The 18,432-nt window shown below is 45.8% G+C and overlaps 1 protein-coding gene across 1 annotated transcript; it reads left to right on the top strand.

Annotated features, from left to right (window-relative positions):
* The first annotated feature begins 1,955 nt into the window (after nt 1-1,955).
* Nucleotides 1,956-14,181, top strand: SPACA9 (sperm acrosome associated 9). Its single transcript, XM_058159243.1, has 3 exons — nt 1,956-2,107; nt 10,358-10,560; nt 13,785-14,181. Exons 1-3 carry the CDS (start codon nt 1,964-1,966, stop codon nt 14,179-14,181), a joined length of 744 nt encoding a protein of 247 aa, XP_058015226.1. The 5' UTR covers nt 1,956-1,963.
* The last annotated feature ends 4,251 nt before the right edge of the window (nt 14,182-18,432 follow it).

The raw sequence follows: 18,432 nt of genomic DNA, 5'->3' as shown, positions 1-18,432 counted from the left end.
TGCACCTCCCATTCAGACCTTTTTTTTTGCAAGGGGAAAGCAGCCTCCCCCACCCACCCATTAAAACCTTTTGTTGCCCGGGGGCAAAAGCAACCGACTACATGCCTGGGGGGGGGGGACGCCCAGCAAGGCAAAGGCGGTCCGGAGAAGTCCGGGCAGCCAAAAGATCTGCAAAAAACCTTCCCGCTTTGAGCTCCGGCAACGGCCAAAGCTGCTTGGCGGATAGACTGCTCCTGGCTTTGGAGGCTCTGCGGAGCGTTTTATTTTATTTTATTTTATTTGCAAAAAACCGAGCGCTCTTTTCTGATTTTCCCACGGCTCGTCTCCACGTGTAGGGAAGTGGGGGTGGGTGGGCGTGTCAGCTGGGAGCAGGGCTCCCGCCCCTCGGTTGCCCGGGAGACGCGTGTAACAATTGCTGGGCTGGGCTGGGGGCTTGCAAAGGGAGGGGCGTGGGGTGGGGTGGGGGAGTGAAGGAGCCGCTGGATCCATCATCCGGGTGGTCGCCGGCGGCGGCAGCAGCAGCAACAGCAGCGAGTCCGGGACATGCAGAAGAATCGGGGGGAAAGAATAAAGGTGAGCCGAGCCTACCTGGCAGGGCTCTTAAGGGGATGCCGAGCCCCGAAGGAACGCTGGATGGTGCCCTTTCCGCAGGGAGCGCCGGCTTTCCGCACCGGGGACGGTCCTGAGTTCCGATCCCGCGAAACCATTCCCGCTTCGGAGTCTTTGCACACTTTTTGTTGTTGTTGTTGTTGTTTTCCCCACTTCCCTGCCTGGGTTTTTTCCCCCAAGATGTGCTGAACCCTCTTTTCATCAAACGGGGATATTCACACGTGAATGTCTACGCAGATTCTCAATCATCCAGGACACGGTTTGTCCCAAAGGGGCTTTTTTCCCCCCCAACTGGATTTTCTTGGGGTTTTTTTCCTCGTTTGAAAACGTGGGTGACTTTGGGCCAGTTGACACACACAAACACACAAACACACACATCTCTCTCTCTCTCTCTCTCTCTCAGTCAACCCACCTTTACAGGGTTGTTGTGGGGGAAATAGGAGGGGGAAAGGGGGGTTGGATATGTTCCTCACCAGTTGTGAAAAAAATAATAAAGGTGGGTTTTATATACATACATATATATGTGTGTGTGTGTGTGTGTGTGTTTTCTGAGGTTTTCGCGGGCGTTTGTACGTAAGTCTTTGGTTATTCGGGTTTTCTCCCGCGTAAAATTAAAATAAAATAAAATAAAAGTAAAATAAAAGGAAGAAACAGCTGTGATCACACATTGCTCCCAGAAGCACGAAGCTGAAGCCTGAAGGTGACGAATACACTTCCAATTTTACGTGGGAGAAAACCCGAATAACCAAAGACCTACATACACACACACACACACATATATATGTTTTTGTAGGTTTTCACGGGTATAGATATGTAGGTCTTGGCATTTTCGGGTCTTTTCCCGTGTAAGGCACCTTACACGGGAAAAGACCCGAAAATGCCAAGACCTACAAACACACACACAAACACACACACACACATATCTCGGTAGTGAAATCCAATTTTTTTTACTGCTGGTTCTGTGGGCGTGGCTTAGTGGGCGCGGCAGGGGAAGGATACTGCAAAATCTCTATTCTCTATTTATTCCAATCTATTCTATTCTATTCTATTCTATTCTATTCTATATCGTTTAACAACTGGCAAAAAAGGAAAAAACAGTTGTAAAACGAGCCACGAACTCAAAACAACCGCTCTCCTTAGCAACGGAGATCCTGTCCCCATTGTGGCCGTAAGCCAAGGACTACCCATAATCTTGCTTGCTTGTTTTTGTTTTGTTTTGTTTGCCCGTCTTGTATCCAACGACTCTGGGTGGCTTACAACCTTAAAAACATTAAAAATGTATTTTTTTTAAAAAAAACAACAACAACAACCCATCCAAGGAATTGCTTTTCTTCCTTCCAGGAGGGGGAGAAAAATGAATGAAATCAAGGAAAGTCTACGGAACATTGAACAGACGTATAAAATCTTCCAACAGCAGCAGTTCACTTTCATCGCTGCCCTGGAACACGTCCGAGAAAACGCCCACGATAAGATTAAGCCTGTGTCCAGCATCGGGCAGGTAAGGGGGGGGGCCCGCGCATCGGAGCCGAAGGTGGGCAGGCGGGGGGTGGGTGGGTGGGCTGTGAGAATTGGAAGAGGCCAACCTGTTCGCCAAAGCGTCTCTCAGGGCAGGACAATGAAAAAAAAAATTGGTTTGAAACCTATCAAGGAAAGATCCAACCTAGAAATTGAAGAGAAATTTCCCCGATAAGTGAGAAAGTTTCATCAATGGAAGCCTGTGCTAGGTGGCTCAGTGGCCAAGAGGCTGAGCTTGTCCGATCAAAAAAGCCGGCAGTTGGGCGGTTTGAATCCCTAGCGTAGGTCTCCTGCCTGAGGATGGGGGTTTGGACTAGATGACCTCCAAGGTCCCTTCCGACTCTGTTACTGTGACCGCTTGCCTTCGGAATTTGTGCGCGTCGCGTTCTGGAGGTTTTCCAAGAAGAGACTCGACAGTCCGTAATTGTACAGAGTCTAGAAGGGCCTCCAAGGCAGAGGTGAAATCTGAACCGGTTTACTACCGGTTCGCTGGCTGCGCATGCGCGGTGCCACACCGTGCAACAAATGTGAGGTGCAGGCCAAAAGGAGGCGTGGGGTAAGTAGAACAGCACGCGGGGTGGAGGGGTGATCAGCTGTGGCACGCAATCTTTTTTTTTTTACTTTTAAAAGCATTTATTTTTGTTCGGCCGAAGAGGTTGTAGAAAAAAATGCTTTTAAAAGTAAAAAAAAAGGCTCTCACAATCAGGCAGCTCAGCTGTGATCGTCAGAGCCTCTCTTTTTTTTAACCTTTTGAAAGCATTTTTTAAAAGAAGCAGCAAACGGGCGACCGGGCGATTGGAGGCGCATGGCCGGGGGAGGGCAGGGATTTTTGCTACCAGTTCTCTAAACCACCATCGCTACCGGATCAGCCGATCCAGTCTGAACCAGGAGCATTTCACCCCTGCTCTAAGGTCCCTTCCGATTCCGTTATTTCCCACATTTGAGGGGGAAGAGAAGAGGGGGTTGGCTTATTCTCCGAAGCGCCAAAGGGCAGGACAAGAAGTAACGGGGGAATTTATCAAGGAGAGAAGCAACCTAGAAACTAAGGAGAAATTTCCTGACAGGGGAGAAGAATTAATCAGCTCAACGGCTTATCTCTAGAAGTTGTGGGTGCTCCATCGCTGGAGGTTTTCAAGAAGGGATTGGACGACCGTTTGTCCAGAATTAGTATAAGGTCTCCTGCTTGATCGGGGGGGGGGGTTAGACTAGAAGACCTCCGAGGTCCCTTCCAACTCTGTTATTCTGTTACCTTAAACGCGGAAGACGTGAAGTACCTCCAGATATCTCCAGATCTGTCCATTTTTCTTCATCCTTCATTGCTGTTTGATTGTTTTTGACCTAATTAATAAAAAAAAAAACCAGAAAAAAGACCCTAAACACACAAAAACAGACATGGGATAATTCGACTCATCTCCTTTCCTTGACTGGCTGAAACCTTTCTCTCTCTCTTCTGTCTCTCTCTCTATTTTCTCTCTCTTCTATTTTCTCTCTCTCTTCTATTTTCTCTCTCCTCCCTTTCATCTTTCCTCTCTCTTCTCTCGCTCTCTTTTCTCTCTCCTCTCGTGCTCTCCTCTCTTCTATTTTCTCTCTCCCCTCTCTCTACTTTCTCTCCTCTCTCCCCCCTTCTCTCTCTTCTCCATTTTCTCTCTCCTCCCTTTCCTTTCTCTCTCTTCTCTCTCTTTTCTCTTCTCTCTCTCTTTTCTCCCCTCTTCTCTCTCTCTTCTCTCTCGTCTCTTCTCTCTCCTATTTTCTCTCTCCTCTCTCCCCTCTTCTCTATTTTCTCTCTCCTCTCCGATCTCTTTATTTTTATCTCTCATCTCTCTATTCTCCTTCTTCTCTCTCTCTCTCTCCTCCTCTCTCTCTCTCTTTCTCTCTCTCTCTCTCTCTCTCTTCTCTCTTCTTCTCCCTCTCTCTCTCTCTCTCTCTACTTTCTGTCCTCTCTCCCCTCTTCTCTCTTCTCCATTTTCTGTCTCTTCCTTCCTTTCTCTCTCTCTCTCTCTTCTCTCTTCTCTCTCTCTCTTCTCCCTCTTCTCTCTTCTCTCTCCTATTTTCTCTCTCTCCTCTCTCCCCCTCTTCTCTATTTTCTCTCTCCTCTCTCTTATTTTTTCTCTCTCCTCTCTCTCTTCTCCTTCTTCTCTCTCCGCCCTTTCCTCTTTTCTCTCTCTCTTCCCCCTCTCTCTTCTCTCTCCTCTTTTTCTCTCTCTCTCTCTTCTCTCTCTCTCTCCTCTCTCTTTCTTCTCCCTCTCCCTCTCTCTCTCTCTCCCCACCCTCTCAAAACTGAAATGGAGAACATGAGTGTCCTTCGTGCCCCACGGTGCATTCCCACGGTGTAACGAAAACATTTGAAAGCGCCTATTAAAAGTAATGGCTCTGCCGCTGAGGGGCCATGATGGATGGATAAGTGTCTGCTAAAGCAACATGATGAATGGAGGCGCAGGGAATTATTTTTATTTATCCACACTATGGGGACTCAGACAACTTTCAAGTGAATCAGAATTGGAAGGAAGGAAGGAAGGAAGGAAGGAAGGAAGGAAGGAAGGAAGGAAGGAAGGAAGGAAGGAAGGAAGGAAGGAGGAGAAGACACCTTATATGGGTTATCTTTGAAGTAATTATTTAAAAAGAAGAAAAAAGGAAATGGAGGGATGTCTCATTGAGTCCCTAGGTGTGGGATGGGCTATCACTCAAGCAGTCCCATCTCTGTTATCAATACATTCACCCATCCAATTCCTATCTCTCTATCTCCTCTATCTTTCTACCTACCTATCTAATCTCTATCATCCCTCTAATCATCCGTCTCGCAACTATCCATTTCATCTATCCATGTCTTCTCTCTCTCCATCTCTCCATCCATCCATATCCCCTCTATTTATCATCCATCCATCTCCTCTGTCTTTCTGTCCGTCTATCATCCATCCATCATCCCATCCATCCATCCATCCATCCATCATCCATCCATCTCCTCTCTATTTATCATCATACATCCACCATCCATCCATCCATCCATCCATCCATCCATCCATCCATCCATCCATCTATCATCCATCCATCTCCTCTCTAGTTATCATCCGTCCTCTGTCTGTCTGTCTGTCTATCATCATCCATCCATCATCTCATCCATCCATCCATTCATCCATCTATCCATCCCGTACGTTTTGAGCCCCTGGATCCTTGCGAAAAAGTAGCCGAGTTGAAAAAGAGACGCGGAATAATCATCCCGGTGGCTGAATTCATCATAACCCAGGGCTGAGCAACCAGGGCATCGTATAATCTGTTGGACCGAGCCGAGGGGGGCGGCGGGGGGGGGGCAGGCCCACGTCACCTTCTCCCACCTGTCTTGCAAGGAAAGCCAAACCTTGGAGTTGTGTCTACCAGCACAACTACAATTCAGACACACACACACAAAGAGAGAGAGAGAGATAAAGAGGTTTTATTTTGATCTACTACATTCCCCCATCTGGGGTGTGAGCACAAGAGAAGGCAAGAATTTGAAATCTGGTGGGGCCACTTAAAAAGGAAGTATCTTCTCGCTTTCTCTCTCGCGCTGAGTTGGTCACCCCGGGATCCAATTAAGCTCAAGAACGACCCGAAAAAAAGCTCTGGCGCGGGAACCATTCTGCCTTGCTAACAGCTGACCTGAGACCCATCCAGCAGCCGACTGAGGATTGTGGTTTGCAACACAACAGCCGGCCGGGTTCCTCGGATTGGAGTCGGCAACCTCTTCACCCCATTATCTTCCCCTCAAACTTCCTCTCCTCCTTTAACTTTTCAGGCAGGGAGGGAAAAAACAGGATGGCAGGGACCGAAACTCGCTAGATAATGACTTAGCGTCGGGGAGGGTTTTGGTGTGTTGTTTTGTTGTTGGGTTTTGTTTTGTTTTTGCAAAAGTTGTGGGGGTTTTTCCCCCATTGCAGCTGCTCTCTGCCCCGAAGGGGCAAAGCGTGAACTGCAAAGCCAGCTGGAGGCGGGCTACCTTCATTCAATAGGCTTAACCTGGTTAATGAATTTCCCTCTGGCTCTAGGTGACAGAATGACAAAGATGGCGGGGTGGGTGGGGGCACAGCACACTTAGTGAAGCCCCCCCCCTTAATAGAAGCGAGGTTAAGCGTGCCTTGGGTTGCATACCAGATTGCAACTTACGACCACACTCGGGCCCGGAATTCCGGTTGCTAAGTGAAACATTTGTTTTTAAGTGCTTTTACGACTTTTCCGGCTGCAACTATTAGAATAGAATAGAATAGAATTTTTTATTGGCCAAGTGTGATTGGACAGACAAGGAATTTGTCTTTAAATGAATTCAACTATTAAGTGAATTCAACTATTAAGTGAATTCAACTATTAAGTGAATTCTATTAAGTGAACTATGAAGTGAATTCTATTAAGTGAATTCTTTTTATTAACTATGAAGTGAATTCTATTAAGTGAATTCTTTTTATTAACTATTAAGTGAATTCTATTAAGTGAATTCTATTAAGTGAACTATTAAGTGAATTCTATTAAGTGAACTATTAAGTGAATTCAACTATTAAGTGAATTCAACTATTAAGTGAATTCTATTAAGTGAACTATTAAGTGAATTCTATTAAGTGAATTATTTTTATTAACTATTAAGTGAATTCTATTAAGTGAATTCTATTAAGTGAACTATTAAGTGAATTCAACTATTAAGTGAATTCAACTATTAAGTGAATTCTATTAAGTGAACTATTAAGTGAATTCTATTAAGTGAATTCTTTTTATTAACTATTAAGTGAATTCTATTAAGTGAACTATTAAGTGAATTCAACTATTAAGTGAATTCATCTATTAAGTGAATTCTATTAAGTGAATTCTTTTTATTTATTTATTTATTTATTTATTTTGTCACAACATCATACAAAAAGATTATATAGTATATACACATATAAACATATATAGGAAGAAGAAAAGAAAAACAATAGGACAGGAACGGTAGGCACGTTTGTGCGCTTATGCACGCCCCTTATGGTCCTCTTAGGAATGGGGTGAGGTCAATAGTAGAAAGTTTTTGGTTAAAGCTGTTAGGATTATGGGAAGAGACCACAGAGTCAGGTAAAGTATTCCAAGCACTGATGATTCTGTTGCAGAAGTCGTATTTTCTGCAATCTAGATTAAAGCGGTTTACATTAAGTTTAAATCTATTGGTTGCCCTTGTATTATTGCAATTAAAGCTGAAGTAGTCTTTGACAGGAAGGACATTACAATAGATGATTCTGTGAGCTAAACTTAGGTCTTGTCGAAGGCGACGGAGTTCCAAGTTTTCTAAGCCTAGGATTTCAAGTCTGGTGGGATAAGGTATTTTGTTGTTTTCAGAGGAATGGAGAACTCTTCTTGTAAAATATTTCTGGACACGTTCAATTGTATTGATGTCAGAGATGTGGTGAGGGTTCCAAACAGGTGAGCTGTATTCTAGAATTGGTCTAGCAAATGTTTTATATGCTCTGGTTAGTAGTGTGGTGTTTTGGAAAAGAAGCTGCTAAAATTAGGTTTACAACTCTTAGAGCTTTTTTGCTATGTAGTTGCAGTGGGCTTTGGCACTTAGATCATTTGACATGAAAACTCCAAGGTCTTTAACGGGATGGGGTCGTCTGTAAGGTAATGTCCATCTAGTATGTACTTAGTTTTAGAGTTCTTTTTCCTATATGTAAGACTGAGCATTTGCTGGTTGAAATTTGGAGCTGCCAATTTTAGACCAAGCGGTTAGATGGTCAAGGTCGTTTTGAATGATAGAAGTGTTGTCTGTGGTGTTAAATAGTTTGACATCGTCAGCAAAGAGAACACAATTACTTGAGATATGGTCACAAAGATCATTAATGTATAGAATAAAGAGTGTTGGTCCAAGGGCGCTGCCTTGAGGAACGCCACTCTTGACAGGAACAGGATTTGATAAAGCATTGCCAATTTTGACCACTTGTTGTCTGTTAGACAGAAAAGCAGATATCCATTTGTGGAGGGGTCCTGAGATGCCATAGGATGTTAGTTTAAGGAGAAGTTTATCGTGTACTACTGAGTCAAAAGCTTTGCAGAAGTCTATGTAGATTGCATCTATTGATTTGCCTTGATCTAGATTTGAAGTCCATATGTTTTTGCAGTGGAGAAGTTGTAAGTTACATGATAACTTTTCCTGAAACCAAATTGTTTGTTGGAGAGTAGGTTGTTAGTTTCTAAGTGTGAGGTAATGGATTGATTGATGATAGATTCCATGACTTTGCAGGTGACGAGCAAAGGGAGATCGGTCTGTAGTTTTCGACTAAGCTGGGGTCTCCTTTTTGAAGATGGGGATGACTGTGGCTAGTGACCAAAGTTTGGGAAGAGAACTGGTAGTGAAAGCTTTATCAAAGATAATACTTAGGGGTTCAGCTATATTAATGGAAAGTTTTTTTAAGAAATATGCACATAGACCATCAGGTCCAATAGAAAGCGATGGTTTTAAGTTGTGAAGAGCTTTACCAACGTTGTCTTCTGTGAAATCTATATGAGTTAGATCATCATAGTCATTGCTGGTTCGTTTGTGGAATGTTGGATATGTGTTATCGGAGTTAACAAAAACTGAGCCAAAGAAAATGTTGAAGAGGTTTGCTTTGACTGTTTCGTCATTGCATTCTTTGTTGTTAGAATCTTTTAGTGGTGGGATGGATCTTGAATCTTTAATAATAATCTTTATTAACTATTAAGTGAATTCTATTAAGTGAATTCTTTTTATTAACTATTAAGTGAATTCTATTAAGTGAACTATTAAGTGAATTCAACTATTAAGTGAATTCAACTATTAAGTGAATTCTATTAAGTGAATTCTTTTTATTAACTATTAAGTGAATTCTATTAAGTGAACTATTAAGTGAATTCAACTATTAAGTGAATCAGTGCAGTTGTTAAGTTAATAACACGGTCATTCAGTGAGTCTGGCTCCCCCACCCTCACCCCCGTTGCGGCCAAAAAGATTTGCTTATTTTTTTCTTCCTTTGGTCTTTTCCGTCGTAAGTCGAGGACTGCCTCTACCCTGTAGAAGAGCCGCCTTCCATGCATCGTGCTGTAGTCTCTCCTGCTCAAGCGGGGGAGGATGATCTCCAAGGTCCCGTCCAACTCTGTTATTCTATCTTCCTGTGTTTCTTTTTCGAGTGGACTGCGTTAGAGGTAGTCCTTGACTTAACGACCACAACTGAGCCCGGAATTTCTGTTGTTCGGTGAGAAATTTGTTAAGCGACTTTTTTGCCCCATTTTTATGACTTTTCTTGCCGACGTTTGTTAAGCGGATCGTTGCAGTTGTTAAGCCGGCCACATGGTTGTGAAGCAAATCGAGCTTCCCCCCATTGACTTTTGCTGGTTAGGTAAAGGTAAAGGTTCCCCTCGCACATATGTGCTAGTCGTTCCTGACTCTAGGGGGCGGTGCTCATCTCCGTTTCAAAGCCGAAGAGCCAGCGCTGTCCGAAGACGTCTCCGTGGTCATGTGGCCGGCATGACTCAACGCCAAAGGCGCACGGAATGCTGTCACCTTCCCACCAAAGGTGGTCCCTATTTTTTCTACTTGCATTTTTTTAAGTGCTTTTGAACTGCTAGGTTGGCAGAAGCTGGGACAAGTAACAGGAGCTCGCCCCGTTACACGGCAGCAGTAGGGATTCGAACCGCCGAACTGCCAACCTTTCGATCGACAAGCTCAACGCAAAAGGGGGTGGGTGGGTCACGTGACCCCGGGACCCTGTCATAAGAAGTACATGCCAGTTGCCAAGCGTCTGAATTTCGATCATGTGACCGTCGGGGATGCTCCAACGGTCATTAATTGTGAAAAAACAGGTGTCTAAGTGTCTTTTTTCAGTGTAGTTCAGAGGTGAGTTTCAGCAGGTTCTGACCAGTTCTGGAGAACCGGTAGCGGAAGTTTTGAGTAGTTCGGAGAACCGGTAGTAAAAATTATGACCGGCCCGCCACCCATCTATTCTCTGCCTCCTGAGTCCCAGCTGATCGGGAAGGAATGGCGATTTTGCAGTAACCTTCCCCTGGATTGGGGAGGGAATGGAGATTTTGCAATATCCTTCCCCTGGAGTGGTGTTGGAATGGAGATTTTACAGCATCCTTCCCCTGGCCACGCCCACCAAGCCACACCCACAGATCCGATAGTAAAAAAAATTTGAAACCCACCACTGGCGCGGTTGTAACTTTGAACGGTCACTAAACGAACCCTCCTGCATTCTCCCCCCCCGTCTTTGCTCTGCTCATCCAACAGGTGCAGACCTACATGGACCACTATTGCAACAACACGACTGACAAGCGCATTCTGCTGATGTTTCTGAACATCTGCTGTGAGCTGCACAAGCTTTGCCAAAGGCTGGAGTCCCTGCACCCTGGAAACAGTACCACCAACGCCATCTTGGAGAAATGCAAGACGTACGTCAGCTACAGCAACGACCTCAGTGGCCTCCGGGCTAAGTAAGTTTCTAGTCCCTCTCGTCCTCGCCGAGCCCGTCCAGCCTTCAAGTTTAGCTTCCTTAATATAGATTTTTTTAACTAGAATCGAGAAGAGTTGCCCATCTCAAATCCATGACTGCGGACAGCATAAGCCACGGATGGCACTCGGTGCCGAAAAGGTTGTGCAGAAACATTGTGCGCGTGCACACTCATCGGGGCCATGCTCCGGAAAAGCCAAACTTCTGGGTTCTGGCGAGCATGCGCGCCCGACGATCAGCTGGCCGGCATGTGTGTGCACACCGGTTTTTGGCACCGCCGCGCGCACGAAGGGACAGCCGATTTTCGCGCGTGTATATGCGTGCCAGAAACTCAGAAGACAAACGGGCAAGGCCGCGCGTGCCAAGCGACATGGCTTCCTGGGCCACTTTGGGTATGCGTGCCATAGGTTCGCCATTACGGGCATCAGCATCAGTCTGAGAAATTAGTAAAAAAAAACAAAACAAAAAAGGTATTTTTGGGGAAAACGCAAGGCATAAAATCCCACGAGGCAGTTGGATTTTCTGGGTTTTTTTTCTTTGAAGACGCTTCGCTTTTCATGCGAGAAGCAACCGAGCCGAGGAAGCTTCTCGGATGAGAAGCGGAACGTCTTCGAAGAAAAAAAAACCAGAAAGTCCAGTGGCCTCTTGGAAAAAAGCACCTTTGCGACAACCGTGCCCTGGACCAGGGGTCTCCAACCTTGGCAACTTTTAAGCCTGGCGGACTTCAACTCCCAGAATTCCCCAGTTTAAAGTTGCCAAGGTTGGAGACCCCTGACCTGGACGACTTGAGAATCTCCCTAGACAGGCATAAAATGCACAAATAGCCTCCATTCGCACAACCCAGAAATGAGCTGTATGGCAACCCCAGGGTTCTTTCCAGGATCCAATCTCGGTTGGTCACCGAGACCGAGAGGTTTAGTCTTCCGAGCTTTCAATCTTCCGCAAACACAATCGAGAGAGCTGGGAACTGTGGCTTACAAGCCACGATATCCGAGTCAGCCTTACCATGTTTTGTCGTGTCTCACTCCTCCGCTGACGGCCGGGTCAGGGAAATCCGAATCAGGCGTGCCTCTGCAGCTCTGCCAAAGTCCTAGCAAAGTTCTCAAGGCAGGCAGGAGACCAGAAAATGATTTCAGCAAGATATGTTTAGACTTTGCCTGACTCAGAGAATGCCAGAAAGCAGGTCCTTTATATAGGCCATGGGGTGTGGCTCCATGACTCAGCACTTATCCAGGCCTGCCCCTCCCTTCCTTCTGTTGCCGCCACCTATCAAGTCTTCTGACGCGAGGGTCACTCCAGTCGGCAGCTGTTGGCAATTGACCTCCCTCAGGCTCACATCCTGTGGGGGAGGGGGAGGGGTCTAGTTGCTCCATTTGCCTGGGCATGGAGCCAGAGCTGGGGGCTGGAGGTATTTCTTCCTCTTCAGCCTGTCTGGGCATGGAGCCAGGGCTGGGGCCGGGAGGCATACTAGGACATTCCTCCGTGTTCGGAAGCAGATAAGAAGGCCCCGGCTGTGGTGAGACACAACAGGTTTTAAGTCGACAAGGGGAAAAGAGCTCTCACTGATGCAGGCTCCAATCTGGGTTAATCCCTTTCTCTTCCCCTTCTCCGTATAATTCCTTTTCCTTCTCCCCTTCTCCTTTTGTCCTTTTCCCTACATTTCCTTCTCCTCCTCCTCTTCCGAATTCCTTCTCCTTCTCTTCCTCCTTTCCCCCTTCTCCCTCTATAATTCCTTCTCCTCTATATCATTCTTTTTCCTTCTACTTTTCTATATATTTTTCCTCCTCTTCCTCCTTTTCTCCTCCGCTTCTTCCTCTTCTTCTCAACCTCCTCCTTTCTCCTCTTCCTTCATCATCTTTCATTTTCTTCCTCTTCCCCTTTTTCATTCTTTTCTCCTCCTCTTCCTCCTCTTTCCTCCTCTTCTTCTCAACCTCCGTCTTCTCCTTTCCTCATCTTCATCTTCTTTCTTCTTCCTTCTCTGCCTCCTCCTCCTATCTTCTTTTCCTTCTCCTCTATCATCTTCTTCCTCCTCTTTTTCATTCTTTTCTTATCCTTCTTCCTCTTCTTCTCAACCTCCATCTCCTCCTTTCTTCATCTTCTTCTTCTTCATCCTTCTTTTCTCCTCTCCTCCTCCCATCTTCTTTTCCTTCTCCTCTATCTTCTTCCTCTTTTCTTCCTTCTCCTCTTCATCCTCTTTTCTCCCTCCTCTCCCTTCTTTTCCTTCCTCTTCTTCCTCCTCCTCCTCCTCCCATCTTCTTTTCCTTCTCTATCATCTTCTTCCTTTTTCTTCCTTCTCCTCTTCATCCTTTCTCCCTCCTTTCTTTTCTTTCCTTCCTCTCCTTCCTCCTCCTCCTCCTCCTCCTCCCATCTTCTTTTCCTTCTCCTCCATCATCCTCTTTTTCTTCCTTCTCCTCTTCATCCTCTTTTTCTCCCTCCTCTCCCTTCTTTTCCTTCCTTCCTCTTCTTCCTCCTCCTCCCATCTTTCCTTCTCCTCAATCATCTTCTTCCTCTTTTCTTCCTTCTCCTCTTCATCCTCTTTTCTCCCTCTCCCTTCTTTTCCTTCCTTCCTCTTCTTCCTCCTCTGCCTCCTCCTCCTTTTCCTTCTCCTCTATCATCTTCTTCCTCCTCTTTTCATTCTTTTCTTATCCTTCTTCCTCTTCTTCTCAACCTCCATCTCCTCCTTTCTTCATCTTCTTCTTCTTCATCCTTCTTTTCTCCTCTGCCTCCTCCTCCCATCTTCTTTTCCTTCTCCTCTATCTTCTTCCTCTTTTCTTCCTTCTCCTCTTCATCCTCTTTTCTCCCTCCTCTCCCTTCTTTTCCTTCCTCTTCTTCCTCCTCCTCCTCCTCCCATCTTCTTTTCCTTCTCTATCATCTTCTTCCTTTTCTTCCTTCTCCTCTTCATCCTTTCTCCTCCTTTCTTTTCTTTCCTTCCTCTCCTTCCTCCTCCTCCTCCTCCTCCCATCTTCTTTCCTTCTCCTCCATCATCTTCTTCCTCTTTTTCTTCCTTCTCTTCATCCTCTTTTCTCCCTCCTCTCCCTTCTTTTTCCTTTCTTCCTCTTCTTCCTCCTCCTCCTCCCATCTTCTTTTCCTTCTCCTCCATCATCTTCTTCCTCTTTTTCTTCCTTCTCCTCTTCATCCTCTTTTTCTCCCTCCTCCTCCCTTCTTTTGCCTTCCTTCCTTCCTTCTTTTCCTCCTCCTCCTCCTCAGATATCCTCACGACGTAGTGAACCATCTCAGCTGCGACGAAGCCCGGAACCATTACGGCGGTGTGGTCAGCTTGATCCCCATCATCCTGGACTGCATGAAGGAGTGGGTGGCTCACACCGAGAAGCTTCCCCGGAACATGCTGCAGAGCGTGAGTGCCCGTAAAGCGGCCATCCTCCAGCAGATAAACTTGCCAACTCGGACCAAGAAGGGCTTTGACCTGTCAGGCCGGCCTACTTTTGTCACCGAGGCTTGCCAGACCAAGCTTAGCTTGTTGGATAAGGCTCAGAAGCGGGAGAATAGGCGGGCGGCTAAAATAAAACAGATGGGCGGCCTTGGGCGAGCCATTCAAAAATTCATCGACGGTCCCTGGAAACCGCCTGGTAAAAATGCTTTTTGAAAACCCCACCAAAACCCAACCAAGTATAGGAGGGCGAGCCGGAGGGGGCAGGAAAAAAAAAAAAAACGGCACGGCCCACGCACACGTGCACGGTGTCTAGAAATTAAAATTAGTCTCCCTGGAACTGCTTCAGCGATGGCCTTTTCTGAGAACGGTGCAGAAAAGTGAGACCACGCTCGGTTGCTATCGATCAGCCGGTGGCCCTTCGACAGGGAAGATCCATTTTCTGTGCCCCGGTTGTAGATCCGGGGGAGAGCCAGATCCCAGGATGATCTACCAAGCCACCTCTCGGCTGGATGCGTATCACCAACCCTACTCCCAATTTGCAATTTTTTCTCCCCCCCTCCCCTCTCTCATAAAACCGAAGGAGCCGCAGCGGCATTGAACGGAATCGGCATTTTTTAAGCCCACTAGCTTGAAATTCGAGATTGCGTTGGCCAAACGGGTCAACCGAGGCTTCTGACTTAAAGTTGGGGAGTTAGGAAGATACACACACACACCCCGTTCCCACGAGATGGTTCTGTTTCGGGGTGGGATCAGAAACAAGATTTTACCCACCGGTCAAAAACTCTTGTTGGGTTTTGTGGTCTCGATTCAGTTCAGATTCTCCGTTGACTCGATGGGATGCCTTCGAGTCACACAAGGTTATAGTCCTTGAGCGCCCATCAAGTCAACTTGATCGGGCCAATCCAGTTGGATCATTAGATTCCAAGGGCAGTTAGATCAAATTCTACCTCCTGGTCAAATCTTCGTTTTATTCCTGGTTAAAACCATGTGCAGTTCTAGAGCAAACCCCCCACCCACCCACCCACCCACCCACTGGCTTTCCAAACTTGATCCCGGAGCAGAAGTATGTAAATCAGGATCTTTGCTGCTCAGAAGAAACTGCAGGCTGCAAGATCCAATCTGAGTTGGGATTCCAGCCACCAGGATCAACGCAGATTGGATCTTGGAACGCATAAACTGCAGATTGTTTGAAAAATAATAATTGAGAAGCAACCTTCTCTTACTTTTCACAAGGGCAGAAAACCTGCTCAACTTATATTTTATTTTATTTTTTTTAAAAAAGACGTGTGCGATATTTGATCTCCCAATTCTACTCTTTTTGGGTCTGATTTCTTCTTCCACCTTTTTACAGGCTTCCTAAACTACCTCTGTCCTTTTGTTCTTGCTTCCAACCCGAAGACGCTTCTGAATAAAGCCATTTCCCTTGCATTTAATGCTCTTTGCTAAAATGTTCACCAAACATGGTTCGTGGCCCGTTAGATGAACCACTGTAGTAGGGATGCCAGCCCCCAATTTTGCGGTGGTGTGAGATGCTAAACCACAAACTAAGCAGACGTGGGTGGGTTTCCTGGTGCGATCTGTGGTTTGGTCGACCGAAAACAAACAAACAAACCCCAGATTTTCCTTATACGGGTAGACCTTGATTTACAAACCAGAATGAAAATCCTTCTTGTGTATTTTTCTAGATCGCGATAGTTTTTCCTCCCCAAAATGTCAGCTTTGCTGGTTAGTTATTTATTTATTTCTGGCATTTTCTAAATCAGAAAACGTCGGTGACTTGAAACGACCACAATCAGGCCCGTAATTTCTGCTGCTAAACCAGAGACGGTTGGTACGTGTGTTTTGTTTTTTTTTTGCCCCATTTTACGGCCTTTCCTGCCCCGGTTGTTAAAGGAAGCGCTGTCATTTGGTCACACAGCGGTGAAGCACACACCTGTCTTTCCCTGTTGACCTGGCGTCGCAAAAGGAGGGGATCAGGTGGCCTCAAGTGGTCGTAAGTCTGAATCAGCTGCCCAGCGTCCAAATTTTCACGTTTTGTGGGGGATGCTGCAAGAGTTGCGAAGTGCGAAGCCCGGTTGTCAATGCCTTTTTTCAATCTCCTCGCAACTTTTGAGCCGTCACTAAACAAATGGTTGTAACTGTACGGTAAGGGTTTTTAAAACTCTTTTTTTTAAAAAATGTTTCCCTTTTTCCTACGGAGACCTTAGAAAGCCAAAAACGGGCGAAGGGATTGTCGAGAGTTTCTTCTCTTTCGGTCTCGAAAATAAAATGAATAATTGAGCTCTTTCAAACCAAGGCGCTCCAAGCTCCTGCGGCGTAAAATGTTTATTATTTATGGTGGTGTTTATAGAACTACCCGGGCTATTCTGCTTAGCACAAGAAAGCAAGGCTGGCAATTTATTTTTCTCTTTTTGTATCTTGCTGGCTTTCTCTTCTCCTCCGTAATACATATTTAATCAGTTTGATCCAGGTGAGAAAGCCTCTTTGAATATTAAACTAGCGTGGAGACTTTTTTATTTATTTTTTACTTTTTCTTCCCACCCACCCACCCCCCAAAAAAGAGAAGGCATGTCAAGGTTTCTTCGGCTGCCTGTAAACAACTCCTACACCTTTTATGCCAGAAGTCCAGGTATTAAAAACGGGGTCTTTTTTTTATTTTTTAAACCATCCGTTTTTAAGGTTTGCAAACCAGAGATGGTTGGCATCAAGTTTTTAATCTTTCTCTAAAGGCCGGTTTTAAAGGTGGGGGGGGGTGTAGTTTGAAATTCCCCATCCTAGCAAAACAGAATACGGAAAAATGAGCTTTTAGAGGCTTTTTAGAACAAGAGTTTCAAAATATTTCTTTTTTTCAACTAGAAAAACAAAACGCACAGAATCTTAAAGGTTTTTTGTTGTTGTTGTTGTTTTTAAAGGAATTCCCGGAGTGTTTGATCAAGAGGCAAAATTGGAGGGATGGAAAATTGGGTCTAAGCGAATTCCGCCTCACCCCCACCCCCCCTTTTAAATCTTCTACAAAAGCCCAGCTCAAGTTTGAAAAATTCTGATTTAGCGCCCCATTCCTGCGTTGTTGAGTCAGGCCCGATGCCACAAACCAATTGGGAAGCTTTGAGGTGCATCTAAAAACGAGAAAGCAGCAAAAAACACCACCACCACCTTGATAAAGGAGAAAGAAAAATGTGTTTTTCAGCTCTCGGCATCTTCTAGATCTTCTAGATCGGGATTACTTGTTGATCCTTTTCTTTCAGGATCACCTCTCTTCCTGCTTCTGGCCAAACAAAAGATCTTTGCTGGGTTACTGTTCCTTTTTTTTTTTTTCCTAGGGTACCGGTGGTCCTTGACTTACGTCCCCATGGGGGGGTGTCAGAGCTTCCATGGCTAAGCAAGATTTGTGCCCAATTTCATGAGGGTTTTTTTTGGGGGGGGGGGGTTGCCACGGATGTTAAGCGAATCTCGTGGTTGTTTAAAGACATCTTGGCTTCCGTTAACTTTGCCTGTTCGAAGCCAGCTGAGGCGGTCAACAAATGAAGACCTCGAGACTCTGCAAACCGTCGTAAATACGTGCCGCTGGCCAAAGCACCCAAAATTGCGGGGATGGGTTTGCAACAGTTGTGCGAAGAACCGCCCCCCCGCGTCACATTCTTTCAGCGCTGCGGTAATCGAACCGTCGCTAAATGGACGGGTTGTAAATTTGAGGATTGCCCCGTAATGCACAAGGGTTACTTGGAATCGGATTAGCAGAAACACAACGGAACGACAAGAGTTGGAAGGGGCCTCGGAGATCTTCTAGTCCAACCCCCTGCCCTGGCAGGAAACCCTAAGCCATTTCAGACAAATGGCTATCCAACATTTTCTTAAAAAACTTCCAGTGTTGGAGCATTCACAACTTCTGCAGGCAAGTTGTTCCACTGATCAATTGTTCTGTCAGGAAATTTCTCCTCAATTCTAAGTTGCTTCTCTCCTTGGTTAGTTTCCACCCATTGCTTCTTGTCCTGCCCTCAGGTGCTTTGGAGAATAGCTTGACTCCCTCTTCTTTGGGGCAGCCCCTGAGATACTGGAACGCTGCTATCATGTCTCCCCGAGTCCTTCTTTTCATTAAACTAGATGTAAGCCAGTTCCTGCAACCGTCCTTCGTACGTTTTAAATCTTCCTCGACACCAATTGCTAAATTAAATTTCTCTAGAATTCCCCCATCTGGAGCAAGTTTTAAAAACCTCTCCCCCAGGAAATTTCGAAAAAAATATTTCTTTTTCCGCTCTCCGTTCAGTGTAACCCCCTACCCCCCACCCCAGGCCCGCTGAGATTTTTGTTCTGATGACCATGCTTAAATGTTTTGCGATGGATTCTTGCGAACGAGAGCATAGGACCTGTGGTAGCCATAGCGGTGGGCACACGAGCTCAGCTGCAACGGAAGTTGGCTGTTTCTCGCATCCAGAGGACCTACCGGGGGGAGGGTGTGGGGGGCAT

The sequence above is a fragment of the Ahaetulla prasina genome, chromosome 16 (genome assembly GCF_028640845.1).
Source record: "Ahaetulla prasina isolate Xishuangbanna chromosome 16, ASM2864084v1, whole genome shotgun sequence".
Taxonomy (NCBI): domain Eukaryota; kingdom Metazoa; phylum Chordata; class Lepidosauria; order Squamata; family Colubridae; genus Ahaetulla; species Ahaetulla prasina.
This window is presented reverse-complemented; position numbering and strand designations above follow the sequence as displayed.

Bases quoted from the DNA above. Each gene is read 5' to 3' on its own strand.
- SPACA9 (XM_058159243.1), top strand. From the start codon at position 1,964: ATGAATGAAATCAAGGAAAGTCTACGGAACATTGAACAGACGTATAAA. The intron at 2,108-10,357 runs GTAAGGGGGGGG...CTCATCCAACAG, and splicing joins CTGTGTCCAGCATCGGGCAG to GTGCAGACCTACATGGACCA. The intron at 10,561-13,784 runs GTAAGTTTCTAG...CCTCCTCCTCAG, and splicing joins CTCAGTGGCCTCCGGGCTAA to ATATCCTCACGACGTAGTGA.